This window comes from Nymphalis io, chromosome 4, assembly GCF_905147045.1.
Source record: "Nymphalis io chromosome 4, ilAglIoxx1.1, whole genome shotgun sequence".
Taxonomy (NCBI): Eukaryota; Metazoa; Arthropoda; class Insecta; order Lepidoptera; family Nymphalidae; genus Nymphalis; species Nymphalis io.
In genome coordinates this window covers 6,911,410-6,937,276 of record NC_065891.1, presented here as the reverse complement: position 1 = coordinate 6,937,276, position 25,867 = coordinate 6,911,410, and the positions used below count along the sequence as shown (strand labels likewise).

Sequence of the window (25,867 nt, the reverse complement as noted above, 5' to 3'; positions counted from 1 at the left end):
GTTTATCACATATTCTACCGCCAAACAGCAATATTTAATTAGTATCGTTGTGTTACGGTTTGAAGGGCGAATGGGCCTGTGTAACTACAGGCATAAGGGACAATTTAGTTCCTAAGGTTGGTGGCGCATTGGCGATGTAATGGATGGATAATATTTTTTATAGTCTATGGATGGTGGTGATCATTTACTAATATTAAAAACGAGCCCCCTTTTTCAAAACGTCTTTCATAATCTGGGGCAAATGTGGGATGAGCCACCACTTACACATAAAAGCCGTAAACAGAACCTAAGAAAACAATAATAAATAAACGCATGCAAAAATACGCAAAATATTTGTTAAATTTAGGCAAAAAATCTCTCTCGCTTGCAAATGTAAACAGAAAGTTTAAATTGTGATCCAGCCTGGAACAGTCAGCGAAAAGAAAACAAAATCCTCACTTGTGTATTTCTTTTCTTCGCGCTATAAAAAATCTTACACAATGTCGGATTCGTATTCGTATGTATTTCATAAGCAAATACAGTACAGTATACGTAATGACGTAACATTTATCGTATCACATTTTCATAAAACGCCCGTAGCTATCATTTATCAGGTGTTGTATTCCGTAGAGAGAAAACATTTTACAAAGCATTTATTTGGTGCGCTTGCAGAGATTTACATTTGGACGACACACATTAATCGCGTACTTAATCCCAAAAGTAAAATTTGCCAATAGTTTTATATAAATATAACGTGTACAATAACTTTTCTCTGTTTATTGAGACCACGAGCGTATCTTATAATTACAAGGGTTCGCAGTAACTTTTATAGTAATATAATTTAAGCTATTTGCTTTAAGGAGGAATGGCGCATTCATTTTTATTGCTGGGAAGGAAACACTTAAAAGAAAATGTAAGTTTTTATTACATCATATAGCGTAATCTGACATGAGAACTAGCCGTCTATTCCTCATGCATAATATACACTTCTAATTTAAATCCATAATAAATAGAATATACCTTTTAAAAATCGTTTTATTGTAAAACTTATTTAAATAAATTTATGATAATGCGTAATGTAAAAAAATGTATTTATTATACGTTTTTTTTACTTTATATAATAAAAAGTGTATTAAACTCTGTCGGTATTCGATTTTTTTTGTAGTGATGTTTGACTCAGATATTTGAGCTTATTCATTAAAAAGCTGATGAATTTTTATTTGCATTTAGTATTACTTTTCAATAAATAGCTTAAAACATTTAGCAAAAACATATAGGAAATTACGTCCACTTTTGGCCCTAGGGACAAATGTGCAAGCCCGGTAATGGAATTTAAAACGGCTTTAGATACCGGATAACGGGAGTGCGCCAGAAACGGCCGTCGGGCGGTCACTCGGACATGATTTACGCGAATTTTTATAGGTTTTTAACTATGCGTTAAATAAATTCTGCTGAAAACAGTAAAATATAGCCGGACCTTTCTTTTATACCCTGTGTAGTCTCGCCATCGTCATGTTTTATCGGCATGCTTTATCTATAATTATAGGTGCAATATTGTGCAAAACAATTACAAACTAAGTATGCTCGTTTTTAGACTAAGAAAAGTAAAAAAAAAACTCACCATTTAAATGTTATATTTAAATATTATTATATATGTCTTTTAAAGAGATGGTGATTATTCCGCCACGCATGCAGGTTTCCTCACAATTCACCGCCGAGCATAAGATGAATTATAAACATTAGCACATGAAAATATTGAGGTGTTTGTATTCAGGTACTCGGGTTTGAACTCGCAACTTGTAATCGGTTCTAACAACTGGGCCATCTCGGCTAATTTTACACTAATTTGAATTATAATTATGTTATTTTTGGATTTCCTACATCATGTTTAGTAGTACATAACGGAATGAGTATATTAAATATGTTTGTGAAACATGTCTTGGGACAAACTTTGACTTGTTGTATTATTTATAACTAACTTCGCACTAGTATAAACGTTTAGGGTTTACGTAAAACCTTTATATTGGAGAAACATTAATTTTTATTATATGTATATTTATCATCATATAAAATATCAAGTAATTACTTACTTAATTATAATAAGACATAATAATAAAATTTCATTACGTAATTTTGATATGTAATCATATTTGTATTTAATTTTGTCTTATTATAATTTTAAAAATTTATGTAATATAATTTCGATTGTATAATTAAAGAAATATACATATATAAATATATATATCAATAAAAGAAAATTACTCTGATAATGGACGTTGAATAATTAACAAATTTAAGCTGTCGCCGATATTAATCCGTTAATATACGTAATAAAATACTGACAATAAATTTTACACCAATTTAACGTGTCATATGCATAAAGCTCCCAGTGATCTATGCTTTCGTATACAACGATAATTTAGTTGAATTACTTGTTATACAACACAAGATCAGATATGAGTATATTGACTAAGGATGCGTTTATGCTAGATATGAAATTGACTGTCAATAATAATATTGATGATACGCTCTTGATAAAAAGTACTAGCTTTACAATTGTTAATATATATTATAAAATACTTAAACTATATTATTTATTACCCTTGACGGTGAAGGAAAACATCATGAGGAAACCTGTATGTGTCTTATTTCATTGAAATTATGCCACATGTGTATTCTACCAACCCGCATTGGAGCAGCGTGGTGGAATAAGCTCCAAAACCTTCTCCTCAAATGGGAGAGGAGGTCTTAGCCTAGCAGTGGGATATTAACAGGCTGTTACTATTATTTATACACGTGTTAAATATATTTGAAATTAATAATTAAGAATTATTTATAATTTTATTTTCTTATTGAGAAATGTTTTAGGATTCATGATTTATTGACTATTTAAGGCAATTTCTTATATACCATTATAAATTCCTGTGATTTGTTTTTGTTTTTTTTTTTTTATTTATATTTTTATTTCCAATAAGATTTGGCAGATGTAGATTATGGAATTTACACGTGCTTGAATATCATTCAACAAATATGTTTCGCGAAGATTTCATTCGCGAAAACTCAATGTATGTTCAGGTTTGAACCTTTTAGTAAAACTCTAATCTAATATCTTTGTAAATATATGGATGGTATATATACCTCAATTCGTCATACTTTTTGTAATAATTATGAAAAAAAATTTTTTATCGTTTTTTACAAGTTTGAAGTACATATCACTGATTTGAAATTTGTACTTAATCTATCGAAGGGAACCAGCAATAAATTCAGTATTTACTTTTGTTATTTTTGTGGATAATAAATCTATTTCGGTTATTTTTATATTTATTGAACCTACTTCAGCGTTTTCGAAGCGAGCTAATATTGTCTCTCTGTAAAACAATAACCTAATGGCAATTTTAGCGGAGAAAGAATAACATGATCTGAAAAAAAAACAACATGTAATACGAAAATACAACGTCTGTTGAATTTTCGTATAATTTTATTTATGGATTTTTTTTTTCATAAGGAAGCGTATGAGAATAAACAAACCGCATAATTTATTAGTCTAGTTAGCGTGATGTATTATTACGTATCTAAGATAAATGTCTTATATTTCTGTTGCGATAGAGATGTTTTTTTAAATTTAAAATAGGTAAGTGGACTGGCAAATGACCACCTGATGATAAGTGACCACCACCGCCCATAGACATAGGCGCTGTATGAAATATTAACCATTCTTTACTTCGATAATGCGCTACCAACTTTGGGAACTAAGAAGTTATGTCCCTTTTACTATAAGTGATGAGTGGGTGGTACAGACGGGCTCGCACGAAGCCCTACCACAAATTAGGGCTTTGTACCCAACTTGATGTTAGGAAAGATATAATAATAATTATGCTTTACCGTCGAGACTTTAAAAGACAAAGATGGCAATAAAATTTGAAATACTAGGAAGGAAAAATGAGCGCTTTGCCTTTATTTTCATATTTCATGTTTCACAAACAACTTTTCTCAGAAATTTAATATGCTGTGGAGGATTATAATTTTTTGTTTTACGTTTTATTGAAGATTGTTTCAAGCCTTTTTAAAGTTTTCAAAATAAAATGACTGGATATTTTTAAATTATGTTAATAATATTAAAATATTTTGTATATTAAAAAAAAAATCTCAATTAAAAAACCTTATAAACTTTTGCTGAAGTAGCGAAAGAATAAACAGAGTGAATACTTTGCTAAAAAATATTATAAAAATAACTCGAATATTTGAAATTAATGAAAGGTAAAAAAATGTAATTAAACAAACTGAATGACCCACATACACTTCTCCCATTGAACGGAGATTTGCAATTAATATATACCACGCTGCTTCAATGCTGATTGGTCAATTTAATTAAAACAAATATGTGCTTACATAAATAAACATTCAGTAGTGATTGGTTAGATTTGAACCCTCAATTTTCGGTTATGATTCCTATGTTCTAGACACTAGGCACTGAACGGAGTCGATAATACCTATTAGAAGAACTATAATATGTATTAACAATAAGGTCCAATTTATCATTTTTGTGTTAAAATGGTCGTTCATAAGTTAAAAGTAGATTAAACTAATATAATAAACTTTCATAATATAAAAACGTAAATACTTATATAAAACATTGTTTTACTTAAATAGTCTATTTAAATATTATAATTTAGGAACCTAACAAATGTTATTTAATCAAGAATAAACAGGACAGAATAATGAGTACTGTCAGAGTCTCTCAATTAGTTATTGTTAATTATAAAATCCAACAAGTCCGCTTTATATTCTTAATGAAGTTGTAATAATGCTCTCCGCTGTTCACTATTACGTTATGGTTCATATTCCGTTGAAGCTGAGTTTTGCTACTCGTATAAATATAACGAAAAGACTGGAATTTTCTAAATTGCAGTTATGTTTTAAAATTTTCAATATCGGTTGCATGAAATCACGAGCTAATGTTGTTATTTTTACGGTAGAAAGTCAAGTAAACTAAAATGTATACAGTACAATTATTGATATTGCCATGAGCATCACTCATAAAAAGTTATAGTATACGTTTGCTTTCATATTTTATTTAATATCGTGCGTCGTAGCGTCCGTGATCTTGTTTATATTATTTGCTAGTTTTTGTATTGATTGATTTCTCACAGCTGTTTCAGTAAAAATAACATGCCATTCCAAGCATGTTCGGTTCACTATTTATTATATAAAACCTAATCCATGTTTTAACTTAAAAGATATAAAACGTGCAAGTATTAAGTGAGTAGTATTAGTCGTCGTGCAATTATTCAAAAAAAATTTTCGCAATTTATTTTAAATCAGTAACTAAATTTCGGCAATCAATTTCATTTCAGACGTTAAACATTAAATTTAGATTAGTCTGTAGATTTTTGATTTCCAATTTCAATGGTAAAAATATTTATTTATTTATACAATTAATCGAAAGGCACTGAGCTAAAAATTAAAATGTAATTTCGCTGTAGTGTTTCTTAATCTCAAAACAGTTCTCCGATATGAAATAAAAACTGGGCTAACGTAAGTTCAGGAAGTCCGTCTTTCAGCGAGTGTACGTGCAGAGGTTTTATTTTGTTCGGGGTATTGTTACAAGAATACAGAGCGAGAGTCGCAAGTCTTGAATGCTAATCAAGCGAAGAGGTCGCCCGGACGGTGGCCATCAGTAATTCGAGTCTGCGATGCCTCTCTGGAATTATTTTAGCGTTTCCAGTAACATTATTAGCCTCTTTACAGGTTCAGACTGCTTCTATTCAATTTCTCTTCTTTACGCTTTTAGTTCTAAGAATTTAATATTCTACAATTATAGTCAGGATGAATATAATAATTTAGCATTAATTTATAAACAGTGTTTCCTCATTTATAATGTGGATTTTCACAGATAAGCTGGTTGATAATTTCACATTATATTTAAGATATAATTTGAACATATGTGGTCATATTATGCGAAAATATATTTTATTTAATAAGTAATGGTAGTTGTATAAATAAAAAGTGAAATATCGCAAGAAATGCATGTCTTTTTATGTATATCTAAGCAAAGACTGGACCGGTTTCAATGATATGTGAAACTGTCTTATGATAAAATTCTAGAGGCGTATTGTAAGAAATTAGCAAATAATACAGTCAGTTTTCGATTGATTTAAAATACTCATATCATATCAGAAAGAACATTAATAAATGTAGAATATAGCGAGAAAAGTAAGTTTATATCTTGTGTTTATTTTTTAAGATATTGAGGAAATATAATGCCGGATCAAATAATGATGATTGCTTGTATACTTTAATTTAAAACACACAGTTAAATATTCTCTACCAAAAAATACACATAAATAATAGTAAAGCTGTCTTTCTTATTCTAGAAATAAGAAAAACACCTATCTAATCTCCACAAAAAACTTTAAAAAAAATTGAAAAAGGGAAAAAACAACATATTAAGGAAACAAGCTCAACAGACATGCGAATTTAAAAATATCTAATTACAATTACAATCAATCTTCTCTTTCTATATTTATTGTCGATATCAAGGACATTTTTATTTTGCATTTTCCGCCAAACAAGATCAATAAAGTAATTTGGTATGTTTATCGTATGACTGTTAGCTTTAATATATAATATATAATGAAATCTCTGTGAAAACAATTCAACTAAGTAATTTTGTCCACGCCACGCGACTACGCAGACATTTAATAAATTAAAATTCCTTTTCCATGTACCATTCCAGTTTCATTCAAATACTCTTTGACGCGTCTTTTCTATGTAGAATTTTCGCTTGGAAGATTTAAAATTTCTCAGCGAGATATCCGGTCTAATAAAATTAGGGTGATGTTTTAAAAGCTTTGCCGTAGATGAATTATAATGTAAAGGTCCTCATGCGGAACGTTGTAACTAACTCGCTTGGAGGATTTGTGAATGTACCAATGTACACTAACAAACATCGCCAATGCGCGCGTAAACACTAACAAAGTTTATACTAACTTGTACTAATATAACTTCGGTAGATGTAATACACGTATATTTCCAGAGAGATAAAGCCACTCATCGTTTTTATATGTAAATATATATAAACAGTAAACACGTATTAGTTCATTATATATGTACAGTATTATAAGCCATGTATGTGATAAAATTTCAAATTCCTAACCTTATATTCAGTGTATTTATTAATCCAATATTTATGTCGCATTGTACATATGCATTGGGGCAGCGTTGTGGAATAGACTTCAAGCTCTCTCCTATTCTCCTCGAAAGGCCCAGTGGTGGTACATTTAAAGACTGTTTTTGCTATAATATAAAAAGACAGAACAAATTAATACACATTAAAAGACTTTCTGAATTCATCGGGCCATAAGTAGGTAGCATTAGTTACTATGAGACTTCAGATGGAATACTTTATGATAATTTACTTTTCATATTACTCACACGATATGAATAAAGTCGAATCCGCTGAGAAGGGTAAACTTTTCAAAACAAATGCAGCGTAGAGAGAATCCAAGTATGATATCATTTCAAACTAACTTAATAAAAAGATTGCATGTGAAAGTATTTGGCGAAGTGAAGCTTTTAAAGTAAAGAAATTTCATTATTATGTTTGCTATTTCTAACTGGTTCATATTGACTTTGAAAAAAATATAAAATTAAACGAATAAATGTTTTATTGTTCGACCAGTAAGGTTGGTAGTAGATTTGTGTATATTTTACCAATGTTGTTTTTACGCGGTTCATATTAGCTTTATATTAACATAATTCCAAGAGTCATACAAATTATTATTATCATATTTATTTATTTAAAAAAGTAAAATGACAGCTGATGTTTGGTAATAAAATGTGTAACATTTATAAACGACAGACAAGTAATATAAACCTTTTAGATAGAGATAAGATGTGATACATGGATTTTATTTAGAGTAAAATATCAATGAGTATCGCATCATTCATTGAATTTTTCAGATAAATATATTGCCTTATAATTCCAGACATAGTCACATCTCGTAGAGTTATCTGATGTATGTGTGATAGTGTGTGAGTAAATAGTGGTTCCATTATATATATACAGTCCTATATATATAGCTCTAGCAAATGGCCTCGTTGATTTAATGGCTACATTATAAGGCTGTAGAACTCGAGGTCAAGGGACAATAAAATGTTATAGTATTACTTTTTGGTTGTGTTACACGTACGGAAAGTACGTTAAGCCGATTGTCCTGCACCTGATCTCCCTCCGACTATGTCGGTTTGCCGTCCCATCGGATAATGAGAGCAAGGGAATTGAGAGTGCAGCTGTGTTCGTGCACAATTTTGTAAACCATAATATTTCCTAGTTGAGATTGGCCGCGGGTGAACTTTTACTCTGTGCGGAATAAGTAAGTTAAAGCTATAAAGGTATTTTTGTTTAGTTTTTTTTTCTTACGAATCGTAGACACGCTGTCTTGAACTTTTGCTAAATAAATTTTAATTAATAAAAACACGTAATAATATTTAAACGCATTAGACTGGCATTTTGGAATAAGCTTCAATCCTTATCGTTAAAAGAAGAACTTAGCCTCCTAAGTTATTATTTTATGTATCCTATGTCCGCCCTGTAAGTACTATGACATTGCATAATAACTGAATAGTTTTTGCAGACCAGTAAAATTAGATAAACCAAACATACCATCAACATAATGCAATTAAAAAACAAAGACGTGATCAATACATTGCGGTAATACAGTGTAGAAATACTTTAGTCTGGCATATTTAAGCATTTTAAATTAACTTTAGAGCAACTAAACTAGTCTGTGATTTTAAATTACAAGGTCTTTTAAAGTTTATATGGCTATTTGAAATTTATCAAAACAAAAACAAGCATTTTAATATTTTTTTTGTGTGTCTGTTGTCAAGGCTAATCTTTGAATCGGCCGTCAGAGCGTCACGGCAGCATACGAAAGCGATCCCGTGGCGCTCCTCGTTAAGACGGAAAGGGTACTGCTGGTTTTTTAGTTGGTATTCCGATATTCGGGGCGCACTCGGCGCCTTGGACACCGGCGAACGCCACTGTTCCCGTGGGGAAAACGCTTAAAGCGTTTTATTAAATAACTGAACTTAAATAATTGAATTATTACCAGGTGTATTTCAAGGTTCCGTTTAGTCTTTATTTGGTTGAGTCTATCAAAAGTTTTAAAAACATATCAATAAGGAAGGATTTCTGGAAATTCCACCCCGGAAGGGTTAAAATAAGGGATGAACGGTTGTATGGGAAACCGTCATTTTTAAAGTTAGTGGCATGAAGTTTCATATAAAAGCTTCTGGTTAGAAATAAATAAATATTTATTTCAGCGTTTTAAAAAACTTACCCCCTAAGAGGTTGAAATAGTGGTTGAAAGTTAGTATGTGGACTCCGTCATTTTTGATGTGATGTGTGATTAAGAAGAATGGTATTTAATATTAAAGCTTCTGAGAAAAAATAAATGCATACGTATTTCGTCGTTACCTAACCTAACGGAGGAAATGGGATGGAAACATTAATATAAAAATGAAAAGAAAAATAGTCTTATCTGCTTGAAATTTACTATTTGTGTTTCTTGATTAATTCAATGTATTTTAAAGTTTTTAGAAATACCAACCAAACAGCTGGCAAGATTTTTTAATTTTGTTTTGAAGGTTTAAAACGTTTGTATGGACATATTGGTTAAAAAAAACCTTATATACATACTTCTGGGTGCCAATAACGATATACAAAATACATTTCTCAATTCCTACAGATTTATTTTAGGATGTGCTCGAGAAGGGGTAGTTTTCATTCCAAGAATACCATCCATTAGAATATATCATTCGAATTTCAAAGTATATAGTTTCCTCTTACTTCAGAGTGAGCTCTGCGATTAACTTAGTAGTTTTAGCCACACAAGGAAACATCGCAAACGTCGTTTTTTATATTAAGTGTAGGTAAACGGTCAAATGGACCACCTGATGTTAAGTAATATATATATAATATCGCCCATAGACATTGGCGATGTATGAAATATTAACCATTCCTTACATCGCCAATGCGCCACCAAATTACTGAACGACGATGTAATGTTGCTTGTGTACATAGTTACACTGGCTCATTCATCTTTCATACTGGAACGCAACTATACTAAGTATTTCTGTTTAGTGGCAGAATGTCTGATGAGTGGTTGGTGGTACCTACCAGACGGGCTTGCACAATGTCCTACCACCGTTTACAAAGAGGTGCTTCGATTATTCATTATTAATAAAGGTTTAATTGAGTTGAATAGGTTTGTTTAATCTGAGTAAAGAAGAATAAAAAAATATACTCTTACAATTGCTCATTTACAGTATTAACTTTTTCCAACGGCGTGGATGGATGATCGAGGTATTTAAGCAACAGATCGGAAGACATGTATAAAATCTATTTTTCTTCAACCCATTTGTCACTAATAATAATATGCCTGGGATATTATTCACACACGGCCATCTGATCCCAAACTAAGCAGAGTTTCTACTATGGAAACCAGACAACTGATATACTACATATACTACTTTTCTTTTGTAAATACATACGTATATAGATATTTACATCCAGATTCAGGGCAAACAGACATGTTCCTGGGTGGGAATCAAACCCATAACCTTCGCGGTGAAAGGCAAGTACTTGCTAGTTGGTAGATACCAACCACGCCAACCAGCCTGTCAACTATAAAATATCTTAAGTCGTCACTATAAAATATATTCAGTCAAATTACAGGAATTCACAGTAAGTAACTGATCATTATTAAAATAATAATTATCGATCTAAAATAAAAAAAAAAACTCTTAATATACGTTTTTTCTATCCAGAATGACATGTCATGCTTCTTACTTCAAACTAACAGACCAATTCAAATTCCAAGCAACCATTTATCCTTTACTTATACTTAAGTGCGAGTGAAGCCGCGGGCAACTGCTAGTTTTACAATAATTTAAGACACGTGAATTTAACAATTAAAGTTAACTTACGTTATGGATAGACATACATATATCAAATAATTCTAAGCAAATGTTTGATTGTAAACTATTGCTAGAAGAGGCCGCAAAACTAAAATCATAAATTACAAAACGGGTTAACTTGTTCAGCCGAACTTTGTTTAGTTTACTAATCCCTGTCTAGATACTTATATAATGTAATCTGTTAAATATTATTATTATTATTTTTATATATAGAAGTATAATATATGTTATATTATACTTCTATAAATATTATTATTATTTCTATATATATATATATATATATTGACCATGTATACGAATACTTCACAGGACTGTTTGACGCTCGAGATCACTTCCAAGCCGAAAATAAAATTGGACAAATGACATTTGAAGCTAATTACTCCCAAATAACATGTCCTATTGTCAGTCAACATTATATATATTTCAGACTGTAAAGTATTGTTGATTTTTAAAATAAGACACTATTTTCTTAAATTGATCACACTACAGTTGAGCAGAATGATAGTAAGACCTTCTTCTTCAAAACAGATAATGCTATTGCGACGCCATGGGATATGTATAGGCTGTTACTGTGTGGTGTGATTACTCTTAGGGAAATAAATTGGACCGATAAGCTTTTGGGTGTCATTGAGAAAATAATTTAAATAATAATATTATAAAGCGTTTGTATTGTTATTTTTTTCGGTGTTTACTTGGTAGCAGCCAAGTGCCATAGGTAATGTCCCACTGCTGGGCTAAGGCCTCCTCTCACTTTTTGAAGAGAAGGTTTGGAGCTTCTTCGTTATAAACTGTAAATTTTTAATTATTTTAACTATAATCTGACTCTATAGTCTTTATCTTCAAACGTGTGTTGCATATAATTTTTTAGATTAAGTTTATGTTAAAATAATCGTAGAGAAAACAGTCAAAAAGTGAAAGGTTTTCTCGTGATATACAGCCCTGAGCATTATATGAATTATAATTACAAATTAAGTACATGAAAACTCAGTGGTTGCTCGGGTTTGATCACGCAATCTTTGGTAGACATTCAGCTGTTCTTGCCACTGAGCCCTCTTGTGTGTAACTAAATGAATTGAATGAAAATGATTAAGATCGCTAAGTGGGCCGCTGAGCCTCTCTCTTAGCTATTGAGATTATTTTATAATGTCCTCCAGACCGATTTTGGCAGCCAATCTCAAAAGAGAGATTAGCCAACTGCGCGGGAAATATTATAGTGCACAAGTGTGTGCGCAAACACAGGTGCACTCTCTATTCCCTAATTCTTGTAATCCGATAGGACGGCAATCCGACACACGATAATAACTTTTTTTATTGGCCCGACCTAGGAATTGAACCCAGGACCTCCGGGCTTGAGGCCTTACATCAAGCCACTAGACCAACGAGGCAGTCATATATATATATATATATAATAAAATATCTATAGACAACGGATGAGATCCATGTTTAGAAATACAAATTCAAAGTATCAATTTATTTTATTGCTAGTTTTCTAAGTATTGAGTCACGTTAAAAGGCATTACGTATATAATTGACTTGCCTGATCACAACGCAGTTTTACTTCTAAAAATACAAATTCTAATGAGCCAGTGTAATGCCAGGCACAAAAAACATAATTAATATCTTAGTTCCTAAAGATGGTTCCTTGTCATAAGGGATGGTTAAAATTTCTTACAGCACTAATGTTTGTTAGCGATGGTGGCCATTTATTAGTGCGCCTACCAATTATAAATAAAAAAATACTTCGTCCAAATGTTCTTATCTTCTTTACCAATCGCTTTCCAATTAAAGGTCTTGTCCGCTAAGGTCTTATCTATTTTCACCGTTTCTGAAAAAGTATAATTTTTGTGACATTATTGCTAATCGAGGTATACTTTTGTCTTTATTCAAAATGGCAACTATTTTAAAGAAAATTTAAATTTAGGAGAATACTGTCTTCTTCACACCATTACGTAAGGCTTAAAAATGTTCTTGGGTTTAAAAAATCTGAAATATTTTTTGCAAGAGATTACCCGTTGTACTTAAAAATTAAGCGGTCTTATAAAATAACGATTTAAGCCTGTTTGTTAGACCCTACTTTATTAAAGTTTATTTTTATTTAGGTCATGCTCGATGTCAAAATCATTATACATAGAAATGTTACACTTGCCCTTTGCATATCAAAAATCTTCCACGGAATCGGACATTAGACCAGAGATGAACCAACGAAATAAAACTCTAGTTTATTTGAAAGATTCCCACTGATGGGATATAACTTCAATTTCGGTTTAGAGTAATATAGCATTCTATTTTTTACCCGATAAAGCCAGGCGGATGTTATTTAATTCCCAAGGTATGTTTTCCATCAAATATATATTTTGTCATTTTGATTTAGCTTTGAAAACTGAAATTAAATCCCAGTCATATGTTAACATTGCTGGCGACCTAGATCCTTAAGGAGATTTACAAAAAGGATTATAGAAGGGGGTGAAAACAAAAGGTTCAGCGGGATAAAAGTGCACTCGTAGTTTGACTGAAACAAAGCTCGGATAAGATTACACGGATTAGTATGAAAATTATTCAGCATCGTACCCGAGAAATAAAGTTAAATCTACAGTTACATAAATCTTTTATTAATTACAGCTACAGAGCGATTCAAGTTTGTTTCGTCCAATTTTCTTGACAAGAACAAGAAAGTTAGAATCAAGTTAATGTAAATGTGTTTCATACTCGTAATTGCGTGTCATTTCTGCTGGTGCTCCATTACACTAAGAGGAAAATAAAAAGACTAGCTCGAGCAAAGACCCCGTAGTAAGTCTTGCTAGACAGCAAAGTAGTTATTTTATAGACTTGCCACAACCATGCAGACGGCACATAAATAAAGAAAATTGCATACGTTTGTTAAATATATCTGTCTTTTAATATTAACTTATTCAAAAGGGAAGCGCACACGAGGAGTTTACTGTCTGTAAAGTAATTGCTATTATTTGTTTTGGGAACATTGTGTCAGTACTATTTAGCTACTGTACCAATAGCTGGAATTTTATAGGGACTTCTAAATGTAACTTATATTTAACAAGAAACGCCCACATACTTTTCAAAGTTTATAAGAAGTTCTCAGACAATTGTATATTTAAATTTACATACATATATTAGTCAAGATTTTCTTTTATAATAATTTTGTTATAAATACCAGAGTTTGAGATTATTTTTAGTTTGTTAGCTGAATTATTGGCAAAAATATTATTAGTAATAATATAAATATTCTTGTTGGCATATTTTCTATGCATTGAACAGGTTGGAAGGTTCAGCATAGCTATACACAAAACAAGATGAGGCCAAGAGAGTGTTAAGTATTTATTTGAGTAAAATTAAATTCAAAGAATAAGTATAAGACTTTATACGGCGTATATAATGTTTAAACATAAAATGTTGGGTTCTTTGACGCTCTAATTCGAGCAATATATTTTCGTTTGTGGTCGGTAAAAGTTTACCACGGTTGATAACGCAGTTTTGGTCAAATGTTAGTCCGGTGCCATTCCGCGTTGACACGGCTCGCTACTCTTATGATTGATTGCACACAGGAACCAATTAAAGTTGTCCACTACACTGGATGCCGTAAAATTTTCTAAGATTAATTGGACGACCGTAGTTTGATATAACAAATTGAGTTATACACGTGGAATGAACTCTGAACTGATCACACTACACAAAAAATATTTTAAATTTTTATTTAAATCAGTAGAAAAGAGGAAAAAATACGCAATATATACGCGAAATATTGTAATGATCAAATTCAGAAAGACAGTAACTGCCAACACTGGCACTGATAGTAAAAACAATTGTAATTATTATTGATTTGTTTAATTATCAAATTTTGCATCATAATGGAAATTATCGTAGAATCTATGTACGACAGTAGTGTACCATCGTACATCGGACGTAGTTATAAAATTATAGTACTTGTACGATAATTATTGTACGGTTGGGAACCCCTTATCTACACCATGTTATAGAGGCGTGGTTTAAAAACGCGCGTCTTAAAAACAAATAATTGAATTTGTAACACACTACTATTTCAATTTCACTGGATTTCTGTAAATAATAAGAAGTTCATGTAATGTACCGCATATTACATTAAATATTAATGTTCCAACAATCGAATGTCCCATTTTTTTGATTTCTTATATACTGTTCTCCTGACCGAATTCGGCCACGAAGGCTAGTCTCAAGGGAAACTAGCCAACTGTGCGAGACGTATTATAATATTATACTGTAGTGCACAAGTGTGCGCGCAAACACAAGTGCACTGTCCAATCCCTCACTCTCATTATACAATGAGATGATGAATGACATGACCGTAAGGAGTTCAGGCGTAACACATACATGCTTTTCAATACACGCGAATGTGACACTTCCAACTTTATGATTAGGGGTACACAGGAACTTGGGGTCTGCGGCATTATACCTAGCCACAGACCAACAAATGTTTTTATACCGCTATACTATGTATTTGGTTTACGGTTATTATATACTTGTACTTTTAATTATTGTGTTAAGTAATACGTTAAATTATAGTTGGAAAAATCAATTAGATAGCATGGTAGAACTCTATACAGGCCGTCCAGTAAGGTACCAACTGCTCCCCAGATACTATATGCTATCATTATTTATTACAATTAAAAATATACGATGTCATAAGATTGCGCGTTAACATAGAAACGGCAAACATTTTGTTCATAACGTAAATACTTAGCTTCGTGTGTGCTTATTTATTTAGTAATATTTCTTATGTTATATAGGCGTGGTTTAAAAGCGTGTGTCTCGGGCGAGCTATGTAATGGCACTTTGGGGAACAAGCCCCGGGAATCTCCATACAGCGAACGTAAACATACTCTTGCAACTTTAACTTGGCTTTGGTATTGTTAAAGGGTTGTTTTATATTTAAAGAAGAGATGATGGTTTTGGGGCGAACAGTTCAAACTTACACTTTGCGCCTACAACGCAATCACTATAGAAATTGGTCGTTTATATTAGTTTTAAAGTATTATCGAATATTTGATAAAATAAAATGTAAATTCAAATTGAAACGAACGATACGTATGACAGAAAATCGAAACGGTATTTACCGACAGTTCAAATGTCAGCGTTGTGTGGGAAGTTTAATGAGCACCAGAGAGGGTTAAACAAAAACATCGCTAACATAACGTATTCAGCTAGCCTGTACATATACATTATAAATGCAAACGTGGGCTATGAATGTAGGCGTAATGGTTCCTATATATATATGTATATGTATAATTACTAAGGCATCGACTACTTTCCAACCACGTATTCAAAAACTAATAATAAATAAAGTAATCGTACGTAAGTCCACTATGAAATATTTTTTTCGTATATAAGGAATCTTGAATAGGATTTTTTAACGTTGTATATATAGTATTGTAATTCAATGAATTACTAGTTTAATAACGTGACCAAACTTGGGTAACCCAATAAATTTACGAAATGACGCACGAACAATACAGGTACATATTTTGTAGATTTCTTTATTTTTTGTTCGGTAAAAGTAGGCCAGACAAAAATGTCTCTTTAATCTTATTTTTTCTTTTAATATATCAAATCGGGTAAATAAAAGTAGGTTTTTCTGTCAAAAATTTACAGAACTTTGTTGGGTGAGCGTCATATCGGACTATGAAAATTATGGATTATATATATGGGATTAAATAGTGCATTTGTTATTGGGCACACACTCGTGCATTATATTATTACCGGTGTAGTTAGCGCGTCTTAATTGAGATTGACCCCGTGGCCAAGTGACTAATATATGTGACCATAATTTGTCATTTCATTTTACAACATTAATACATAACAGATTAAAAAGATATCATAATTGCGAGTAATTTTACTGTTGTACTAAATTATTTTATGAAATAAAGAATATTTTGAAATAAATTGATTTCTCTTTAATTAAAATTTATGATTAATTCTCTAATCATTATTGACAGGTCTGCATAAGCATCAAATGGACGTCCGTAGGTGAGGGCGCAAGGCGGGCGTTGCGCCCAGCCTGCGCCCGCCCATGGCATCGACATTTTGCGTAAGGTGAGAGAACTTATAAATTTAACTTCTTTATCAGTAAATAATTCCATTTTTTAGTGGTGCGATAAAGAATAGAGTTGCCAATTTTTTTCGTGCGCGATGGAATTGAAGTCATAGTTAGGCAGTGACATCGAGAGCCAGTACGTGTAGATTTGTGAAGGAAGTTTATAAATGTGTACTGGGTTAAGGTCTCCTCTCTTTTTGATAAAACATATTAGAAGTTTCAGGCAATTCGCTTGTTGAATAAATAAGTTAATACGGTTATGAGTATAACAACATTGAAACTAGCTATTTAATATCTATGTACCTTATGATTCTTGAATTTGTTTGCACAGACAAAGCTTAGTATGTGGTATGAATTTCGGCATTATGCAATTTTATATGTAAACTTTGTCTGAAAATATCGACAGCGATAAAAAAACTGAGTTGTAGCAAACAGCTGTTATTGTTATTACACATTCATATTGCAGATGTTATTGCTCTCAGTCGAAGATAATGAACCTTCTAGATGACCTTTCTGATATTTGAAATAGCATAGTGCCGACGAATACCGTAGAAACAGAAGATTTAAGGATTAGCTACTAATAACTGAAGTTCCGTCCTTGTAAAATATATGTAACTGTAATTGAACAAAGTATGTAATTCTATTCTACGAGAAATTTCATGCACCAGCTCATCACGAGTTCTCTGGATCTACAAAACTTACAGATTTATCCAGGCATAGTCTTTTCGTTAAGGACGCATCAGCTAAAAATGGGTTCACGAAATTCAACTACCAAAAAAAGTTTAAGTCAGGCAAGCTTAAGCTAAGAGGCATATAAGGTATTCAATTATATTTCAAGTCTGTAGGAATTACAGTTAAAAAAGACAGTTTTCGATTTAGAGACCATCCAAGAAGTTAATTTCATTGTAAATTTTAATCCTATAGATAGGCAAGATTGACGAAATATTCAAGTATCGAGATTTTGAAACCAAACACAATCATGCAAATTACTGCAAAAAGCGAAGATGCGTGAAATGGGGGCCTTCCGTGTCCTATTTCAGACGGCCCTGACGAGGATGGCAAACCGGATGGCCTCTTGTTGCCATACACACTAGCGATGACTGTGTAGAGCGAGATCACCTTCGCCATCTGAGAAGAGCTCTGTTGAGCCACGAGTGGAGCTCAGTAGAGCGCGGGAGATACAGTGAATGTGTTTTATCAAAATGATCCTGCAGCCATCATTAAAAAAGGCGGCCGTAGTCGAGATTTGGTCAGAGGAAATTCTATTACAACTGGATAGTAATTTCACAATGATGATTTAACATAAACGCTTCTTTGTTCTTCCATTTTCGAACCCGTTACTTTTAACTCATTTAATTCAGAATTTACAAATAAGGTTCAAGTTGCAATTTCTTCAAAATAGTTTATTTATTTGTATTATTTTATTTGGGAAACAAGCAGAACATTTATTCTTAAATCTATAATACTAAGAATAACACATGTACCGATTAAGTTTCCACTCATATCTAACATTTGATAAGTTATTTTGATTTCGGAAATAAAAAGGTAATATTAAAAAGAACAATACATTCAAATATATAAATAAATACATGCAAAACTGATAAATCCTTTTTCCTTTTCTTTTGTTCCTTTTATAATAGTTAACTATTTCAGAGTTGTTAAAAGCAAGAGCTTTAAATCATTTCAAAAATATATTTTGTCTTTGCATTAAAGTCAGGTAAGTTTTATATTATAAACCACTTTTTCATTCTCAACTCAATGTGAAGCGCTTGAATTAAAAATGTACGTTAATGTTCTGTGGTAGAGGCCTTTCCGTTTGTTCATATATGTTTCAGATTACAAAAGAATTATATGGTTACGGACGTCGTTGATTAAAATTGTTTTTATTTTTAAGTTATAATGTTTGTATAATTAGATATAGATTAGGCTCTAGAAGATTTACAGAAAGTAAATATAGATTTATATTATTTAGATTTATACAAATCAACATAATTATAACTTTATAATTCATCACATAGCTATCATAATATATAAAATTATCAAACTAACATTCCCTAAAGGTCCTAATGATGGACAGAGTACTCCTCTTCTCTTAAAGAAAAATTGATGGTACCTACCACAATCCTTCAATGAGACTTGTTGAATACACATATGGCAGAATTTCATCTGGCTCATGCTGGTTCGCTCTAGATATTTTACCTTATTGGTCGACAAGAGTTATAAGCATACGAAAACTTAGTATTTGTACCCGTGACGTTCGATTAAGATTCAAGTGTTCTGCCCAGCGAGTTAGCTCGGCTTACAGATACGGTTTTTTATATAAAAAATACGAGTATTTTCATATAATAAAAATGTAAAACCGTTGTAAGATAAAAAGCGTGTTTTTTTATAAAAAGTGTATGCCATTTTAAATATTATCAAAAGAGTTTTCGATGTATTTCATTTTACCTGATGTTATCTTCGGATTATTGATTAATTTCGCGTAGAAATCCCTTACACATAATTACTTATATGCACTTTTATTTTAATATAATATAAAACGTTGATTGAATAAATTTTACGAATTGAGTTATATTAATTACACAGAGGTTTATTCATTCAACGTTTTTATTGGTCGCAATAATCTGGTAAATTCACTTCTTCATTTCATCATTCAATAATTCACTTCTTCATTCAATAACTATCTATTTATAAAATTAATAAAGGTTATTATTAAAGAAGACAGAAAGGCAATCAACTTAAGTTTTATGTTATTCTGATCAATTGTTTTATGATCAACAGATTTGTGGTGCGCTGGGCGGTTATGTTCCTAGCGTGGGCCGTTATCTGCGAAGCACACGTCCAGGCTTTGAGTACAACTCTAGTGCCCTCCTGTCCAACACAGTGTATCTGTCTCTCACAATCACAGGTGAGTGATGATACATAAACAAAAGTATATATATATATAAATAAACTATCCTGGAATAGTCTAAATTAATTATTATCATACTAAAAAAATATTGCTTTATTTTAAAACTAGCAAAACCGGCTTTGCCAGCATGGAATTCTGTTTGTGACGAAAATTGCACGTAATGTACATAAATTATAGATATCAAATATTTAAATTATGCGGTAGCAGCTTAGTCAAAATAACAAATGGGTTTGGTAACTCGCAAATAGCCATATTAACTTAAAAAGAAGCACTTATTTTTATTACACTAATATATGTTCCAATGCGTCTTACCTGCTATGACATACGGTGCCGAAACGTGGACACTAACTGCGGGACTAGTCCACAAATTCAAAGTCGCTCAGCGTGCTATGGAGCGAGCTATGCTCGGAGTATCTTTGAAGGATAAGAACAGAAATGAGATTATCCGGAAAAGAACCGGAGTCACCGACGTAGCTTGCAAAATTAGCAGGCTGAAGTGGCAGAGGGCTGGTCACGTATGTCGTAGGACCGATGGCCGTTGGAGCAGACGAGTCCTAGAGTGGAGACCGCGAATCGGCAAGCGCAGCGTAGGGCACCCTCCAGCCAGGTGGACCGACGACCTTAAAAAGGTGGCGGGCACCAACTGGATGCGGAAGGCGGAGGACAGGGTGCTTTGGCGCACCTTGGGAGAGGCCTATGTTCAGCAGTGGACAACGATTGGCTGTTGATTGATTGATTGAAGCATATGTATGTAATGTATATACATACATACGCTAAATAAGCGTAAAGTTTATGTTAGAAGTGCGTACGATTTTAGTCTTAGTGGTCAGGATTGAACTTTGAATAGTGGCTTTAAGATCGCTAAGTGGGCCGCTGAGCCTCCCTTTGAGCTATTGAGGTAGTTTTGTAATGTCCTCCAGACCGATTTTGCCGCGGTGGCTAATTTCAAGAGAGATTAGCAAACTGTGCAAGAAATATTATAGTGCACAAGTGTGTGCGCAAACACAGGTACACTCTCTATTTCCTAACTCTTATAATCCGATGGGATGGCAATCCGACACACGACACGACACGATAGGAAAGAGTTCAGGCGCAGGACCAATTTTAGGCTTTACGTGCTTTCCGAGGCACTAAAGTGTACACACTTCCAACTTCCAGACTGCTACTGAGAATTTTCTGACAGAGAAACCCAATAACTTTTCATTAGCCTGAGCTGGGAATCGAATCCAGGACCTCCGAGTCTGCGGCCTTACGTATAGCCACTAGACCAACGAGGCAGTCAAGTGAGGTTGTTTCAATAAAATATAATAAATATAGACTTTTATTATATGTTAATTTAAAGTTATAAGCATGTCGGTAATAAAATCGTTCTACCTTGGGGAATTTTTATATTTTATGAGGATAACTTTCGTTGCATTATGAACGATGGCACCTGGTGCCCGCTTATAGAAATAAAAGCGACCCTTCAGATCTGAGGCTTTTGTTATGTGATAATTTTAGGTTTATTGAACTATTTATCCTCAATTCCATCTAACTTCTATAGATAGTTATAAACTCGGTATAAAATATATATGAAATAAATAAATCAACAGCTTTTTTAAAGTCGCAAATATATAATGTCGCTTGCTGTTTGATAGATTTTTCTGATTTCATTTAAGAAATTTTAAATTAATTAAATATAATATTTTGTGTTGCTCAATATTATAGGCTGGTAATATATTTATTTTTATTTATTAATCAGCTTTTAAATTTATAGCAGCTTTTAGTAAAATGTGGTTTAAAACTAATTTAATAAACATTCAATTTATGAGATCACCACAAAATATCAGCAGCATTAATTCAATTTTAAACGTGTACAGATTGTATTATAAATTGTATCGTATAATACGCAAATGAAATTGATATTGGTTATTTGTGAAGATTAAGTTTGAAACAATTCAATCAAAATATGGGCATGCGACTATAAGCGCCAAGGGGATATCGGGAGAGGATTAATTTTATTGACGAAGCAAACAATACCAAACGTTCAATTGTGTCGGCATTGATCGTGAATTTTATACATACATATTTACTATAATGTATTCGATGTTTTAACTACGATATTATTATGCGTATTATAATTTTATATTCATACCTATAGCTGTATGGATATCTAATAAATTGCCTGTATAGGTTTTATTATATTTAAATTAATGTATTTATCTAAAGTACCCAGCAACTAAAAGGAATATGTAATATCCGTATAAACTAATGTCTATTTTAAAAATATTAAGTAATGAAAATTCTATAGTTAAATAAATAAATAAAATATACATTAGAATATTTCAATCACAATACTCAAAGTTATAACCAGGTGGCCCTCATACAGTACCCGTACAAATTAAGTTGTATTAAAATAATACTCATTTGTGTTAATTATATAGTTTAGGAATTAGTAAAACAATTATGAAATACGAGTAATATTTACATTTCGTAATGTATAAAACAATGTGGACATATAATTAAATTACACACATTTGTTGCAGGTTGTGTGTAACAGTGCAACGTTGCGGGGAGTGCCGTCAGCGTTGAGCTCAAGCGTAATGCAGTTGTCACTATCGCGCGCCGATTTGCGAGTGCTACGATCGGATGCTTTTGCTCATTTGCGGCAACTACGTCGCCTCTCCCTCGACGCCTGTAACCTCACCCGTATTAGGCCCTTCGCCTTCCGAGGACTCCCTCGTCTCAACGAGCTTTATATACAACATACACCTTTAACAACTGTCGATGCCTTTGCATTCGCCGCTCTTCAAAATATATCTTCAATTGTTTTAACGCATAACAGGATAGCCCAGATAGAAGGTTACGCATTTGCGGGAACTAATTTTATAAAACTTATTTCGTTAAGAAATAATCCTATTAAGCGTATTTTAGCACACGCATTCTCTGGCCTCAACGATGTCTCACAGATAGAGTTTCCGTCCGGTATAAGATCCATCGAAGCACAAGCGTTTGCTGGATTAGAAGGAGTCGGAATATTAGAGCTCGCTTATATGGACCTACCGGCACTTTTGCCAGATACTTTTTACGGATTAACTCGCGTCGGTCGCTTAGCGCTTAGGGAATCTGATCTAGGAATCATAAAATTGGGCGCATTTGAAGGTTTGCGACACGTCGATACACTGGAGATGTGTAATAATAAAATTGACGGCATCGAGGAACTTTCACTGATACAGAACAATAGCGTCCATACTTTTAAATTAACCGGTAATCACATGCTGGAGACTCCCGAGTTGATAGTGCTCGAAGTAGAAAACGTAGTGATTCGCGGTAATCACCTGCCATGTGAGTGTGGGCGCGATCCTCTTGCGAATCCATTAGCGTTAACACCGGATTTTGCAAATGAAAATTTGTGTATATCCCCGCTTAAAGTTCGTGGGCGAAGCTTAGCGAGTGCGGCGGGTGCGGCGTGCCGCGGCGAAGGTGGCGGGAGCGCACGTGCTCGGGCTGCGGCCGGAGCAAGTCCCGCTGGACATGCGCTCGCCCCGCGCCTCGCCATCACGTTAGCATCATTCACTTTTCTTGCCAACAGCTAACCGCCCTCAGTGTTCAATTATCTTTATTGTGTATTGTATGTGTCTGTAAATATTGTAACATAAGTGAGTGTAAATGCAAGATTTTACATTGAATGGGTCCGTTCATTCAGTATACGTTGGACCATGATTAAAATTTGCCTTTGGAAAATGTGTTTCATTTAAACATAATATTAGACAACGTCCTACATTTATACTGTATTTCTCAACTAAATGACAGCATTCTAATTTGTTGAAATTTTACTGAGAATTTAGAATACGTTTTATCTGTATTCTTGTCAATTAGCAGGCGACATCAGCTAGATACTGATTAATGTAGCGATGTCGCCGTCGCACCGAATCGAACTATCAGACTTCTTGGCTGGATATGTCATTTACTGTTAGACTTAACGGATTGTTAATTAAATGCGCGAACTTCTACGTTGCGTCGTATATGAACTGTCGTATCTAAGTCCTTGAAACTATAAACAAAGTTCTATACATACCGAAAACTACAAGTTAGAAGTTGAAAACAAATTTTATCTACTAATTAAAGTTCTTGCTAAAATTCGTAGTAATTTACATTACTAGATTAAGCAATAAGTCTTTAAATAAATATTTAAATTTAGCGTACATATAAATGTACGCTAAATCTTGACGAAATTTTTATTCGACAAAATACGATTGTATATTGCTTAAATTTTCTGGATGAACAGATCTAAATATTGTTTAACAACTAACGTGAAGTAGCATAAAGAATGTATGTATATAGAAATGAATGAATGTATGTAATCCTTGCGAGTAAATAAGAAAAATAAGAAATATGTTTATAATGATTTCAGAATACTAAAGTTAGTTTTTATGTATAGTAAAAACATAAATAAACAATATAAAATAAAGAAATAATGAAATTGCGAATAGAGGTTATTAAATAAAGACTGTAATTTACTTCTGCTAAGTATGTAGTTGTTTAAGGCCTTTTTCATTCCTTATGTTGTTAGTAATATAATATTATTGTTGATTATTTTCATGATGGCATTACTTGTATTGAAGCATAAAATTCTTTTTTTAATACAATATAGTGTAGACAGAAATGATATAACTGATTTACTGATTAATTGAGTGTCACATTCGTACGTGTTGGAAGGGCTCGTCACGCGTTCATTAGTGACATATTGATCGAGCACGGCGCGTTTGTACACCATAAGCCTACTTATCTCCTTTGTCATTAATCGATTATAATAATTATGGGGCGTTAGTAAAAAAAATTAAGGCTATTAATAAATTTATTTTTATACATGTTAGAAAAAATAATTCAGAAAAACCACCATCAACCATCGCTCGTAATAACTTAATAAAAAATATAACAATGAATGTAATAACTTACATTAATGAGAAACGAATATATAATAATGTTTTATTAAGATATTAGGATATAAGACCTAATCATTTTTGAAATTGATAAATGTGTATGAAGTAATTTAAAAAATTGTGGTCGTTAATAATGATCTTTGTTGTTTAAAAACGGCCACACATAACAACTTAATAACCTTCTTATAACAGTATGATTAGTAGAATATTATGGATTATTCAACTGTTAAACAGAGCTTTTATTAATAATTATGATTTTTATGAAACCTTCAAACTTGAAGTACGCAAATCCCTAATGCCTTTGTAAGTAAAAGAAAATTTGTTTACTGTCTTTTGTGAGCGATGTGATACGGTCTGGATACATTTTAATTTTATTGTAAGGACGTTTCGTATATTTGAATCCATTTTATTTATACCAAGTACGTTTAAAGGTTATTTCGATTTTATTAGCTTTAGTTTGAGAACGCTCTATTTGTTATAACGAGAGGGCGTGCAAGACGTGCTTAAGACTGGTCGCGCAGAAATATCACTAATGACAATCGCCACCTGCAAACGATGGCAACAATTAGGGTTCATAGGGATGTAAAAGTTACAGCTTTTTTATTTTATTAGAAAACCTAATGATAATAATATTGTTACATTATAATATAGTTTTAATTACAAATTCTTTATTCAATGTAGAAAACACTTACTTAGGTTAATAAGTAGTAAGAAAAAAAAATACAATAATTATATTTTATTTGTTAGCCTGGAGGCCATCGTTTCATTTTCAATTATCGAGTATCGAGTATATTGATATCGTAATTGTATCATCTACAAACTCGATAGCTCTATAATAATCTGGAGGACGCTACTACTAAAAGTTTTCTGGTATAATACTGTTGTAAAAGCGTATATATTGTTTGACAAAAGAATTAGTAACCCCGTTTAGTTAGTTAACAGAGGTAACAAGTATACATTTGTTCCTTGTATTAATGGTGTGCACATCAC

General features: G+C 32.4%; 1 protein-coding gene across 1 annotated transcript in view; it reads left to right on the top strand.

Annotated features, from left to right (window-relative positions):
• Positions 1 to 23,617, top strand: part of LOC126768261 (leucine-rich repeat-containing protein 4B-like) — a 28,835-nt gene extending 5,218 nt beyond the window's left edge. Inside the window, exons 2-4 of the mRNA XM_050486274.1 lie at positions 16,947 to 17,043; positions 19,826 to 19,952; positions 22,481 to 23,617. Of these exons, the coding sequence (XP_050342231.1) occupies positions 17,021 to 17,043; positions 19,826 to 19,952; positions 22,481 to 23,530 (1,200 nt within the window). The 5' untranslated portion in view covers positions 16,947 to 17,020 and the 3' untranslated portion in view covers positions 23,531 to 23,617. The remainder of the gene's footprint in view (positions 1 to 16,946; positions 17,044 to 19,825; positions 19,953 to 22,480) is intronic.
• The last annotated feature ends 2,250 nt before the right edge of the window (positions 23,618 to 25,867 follow it).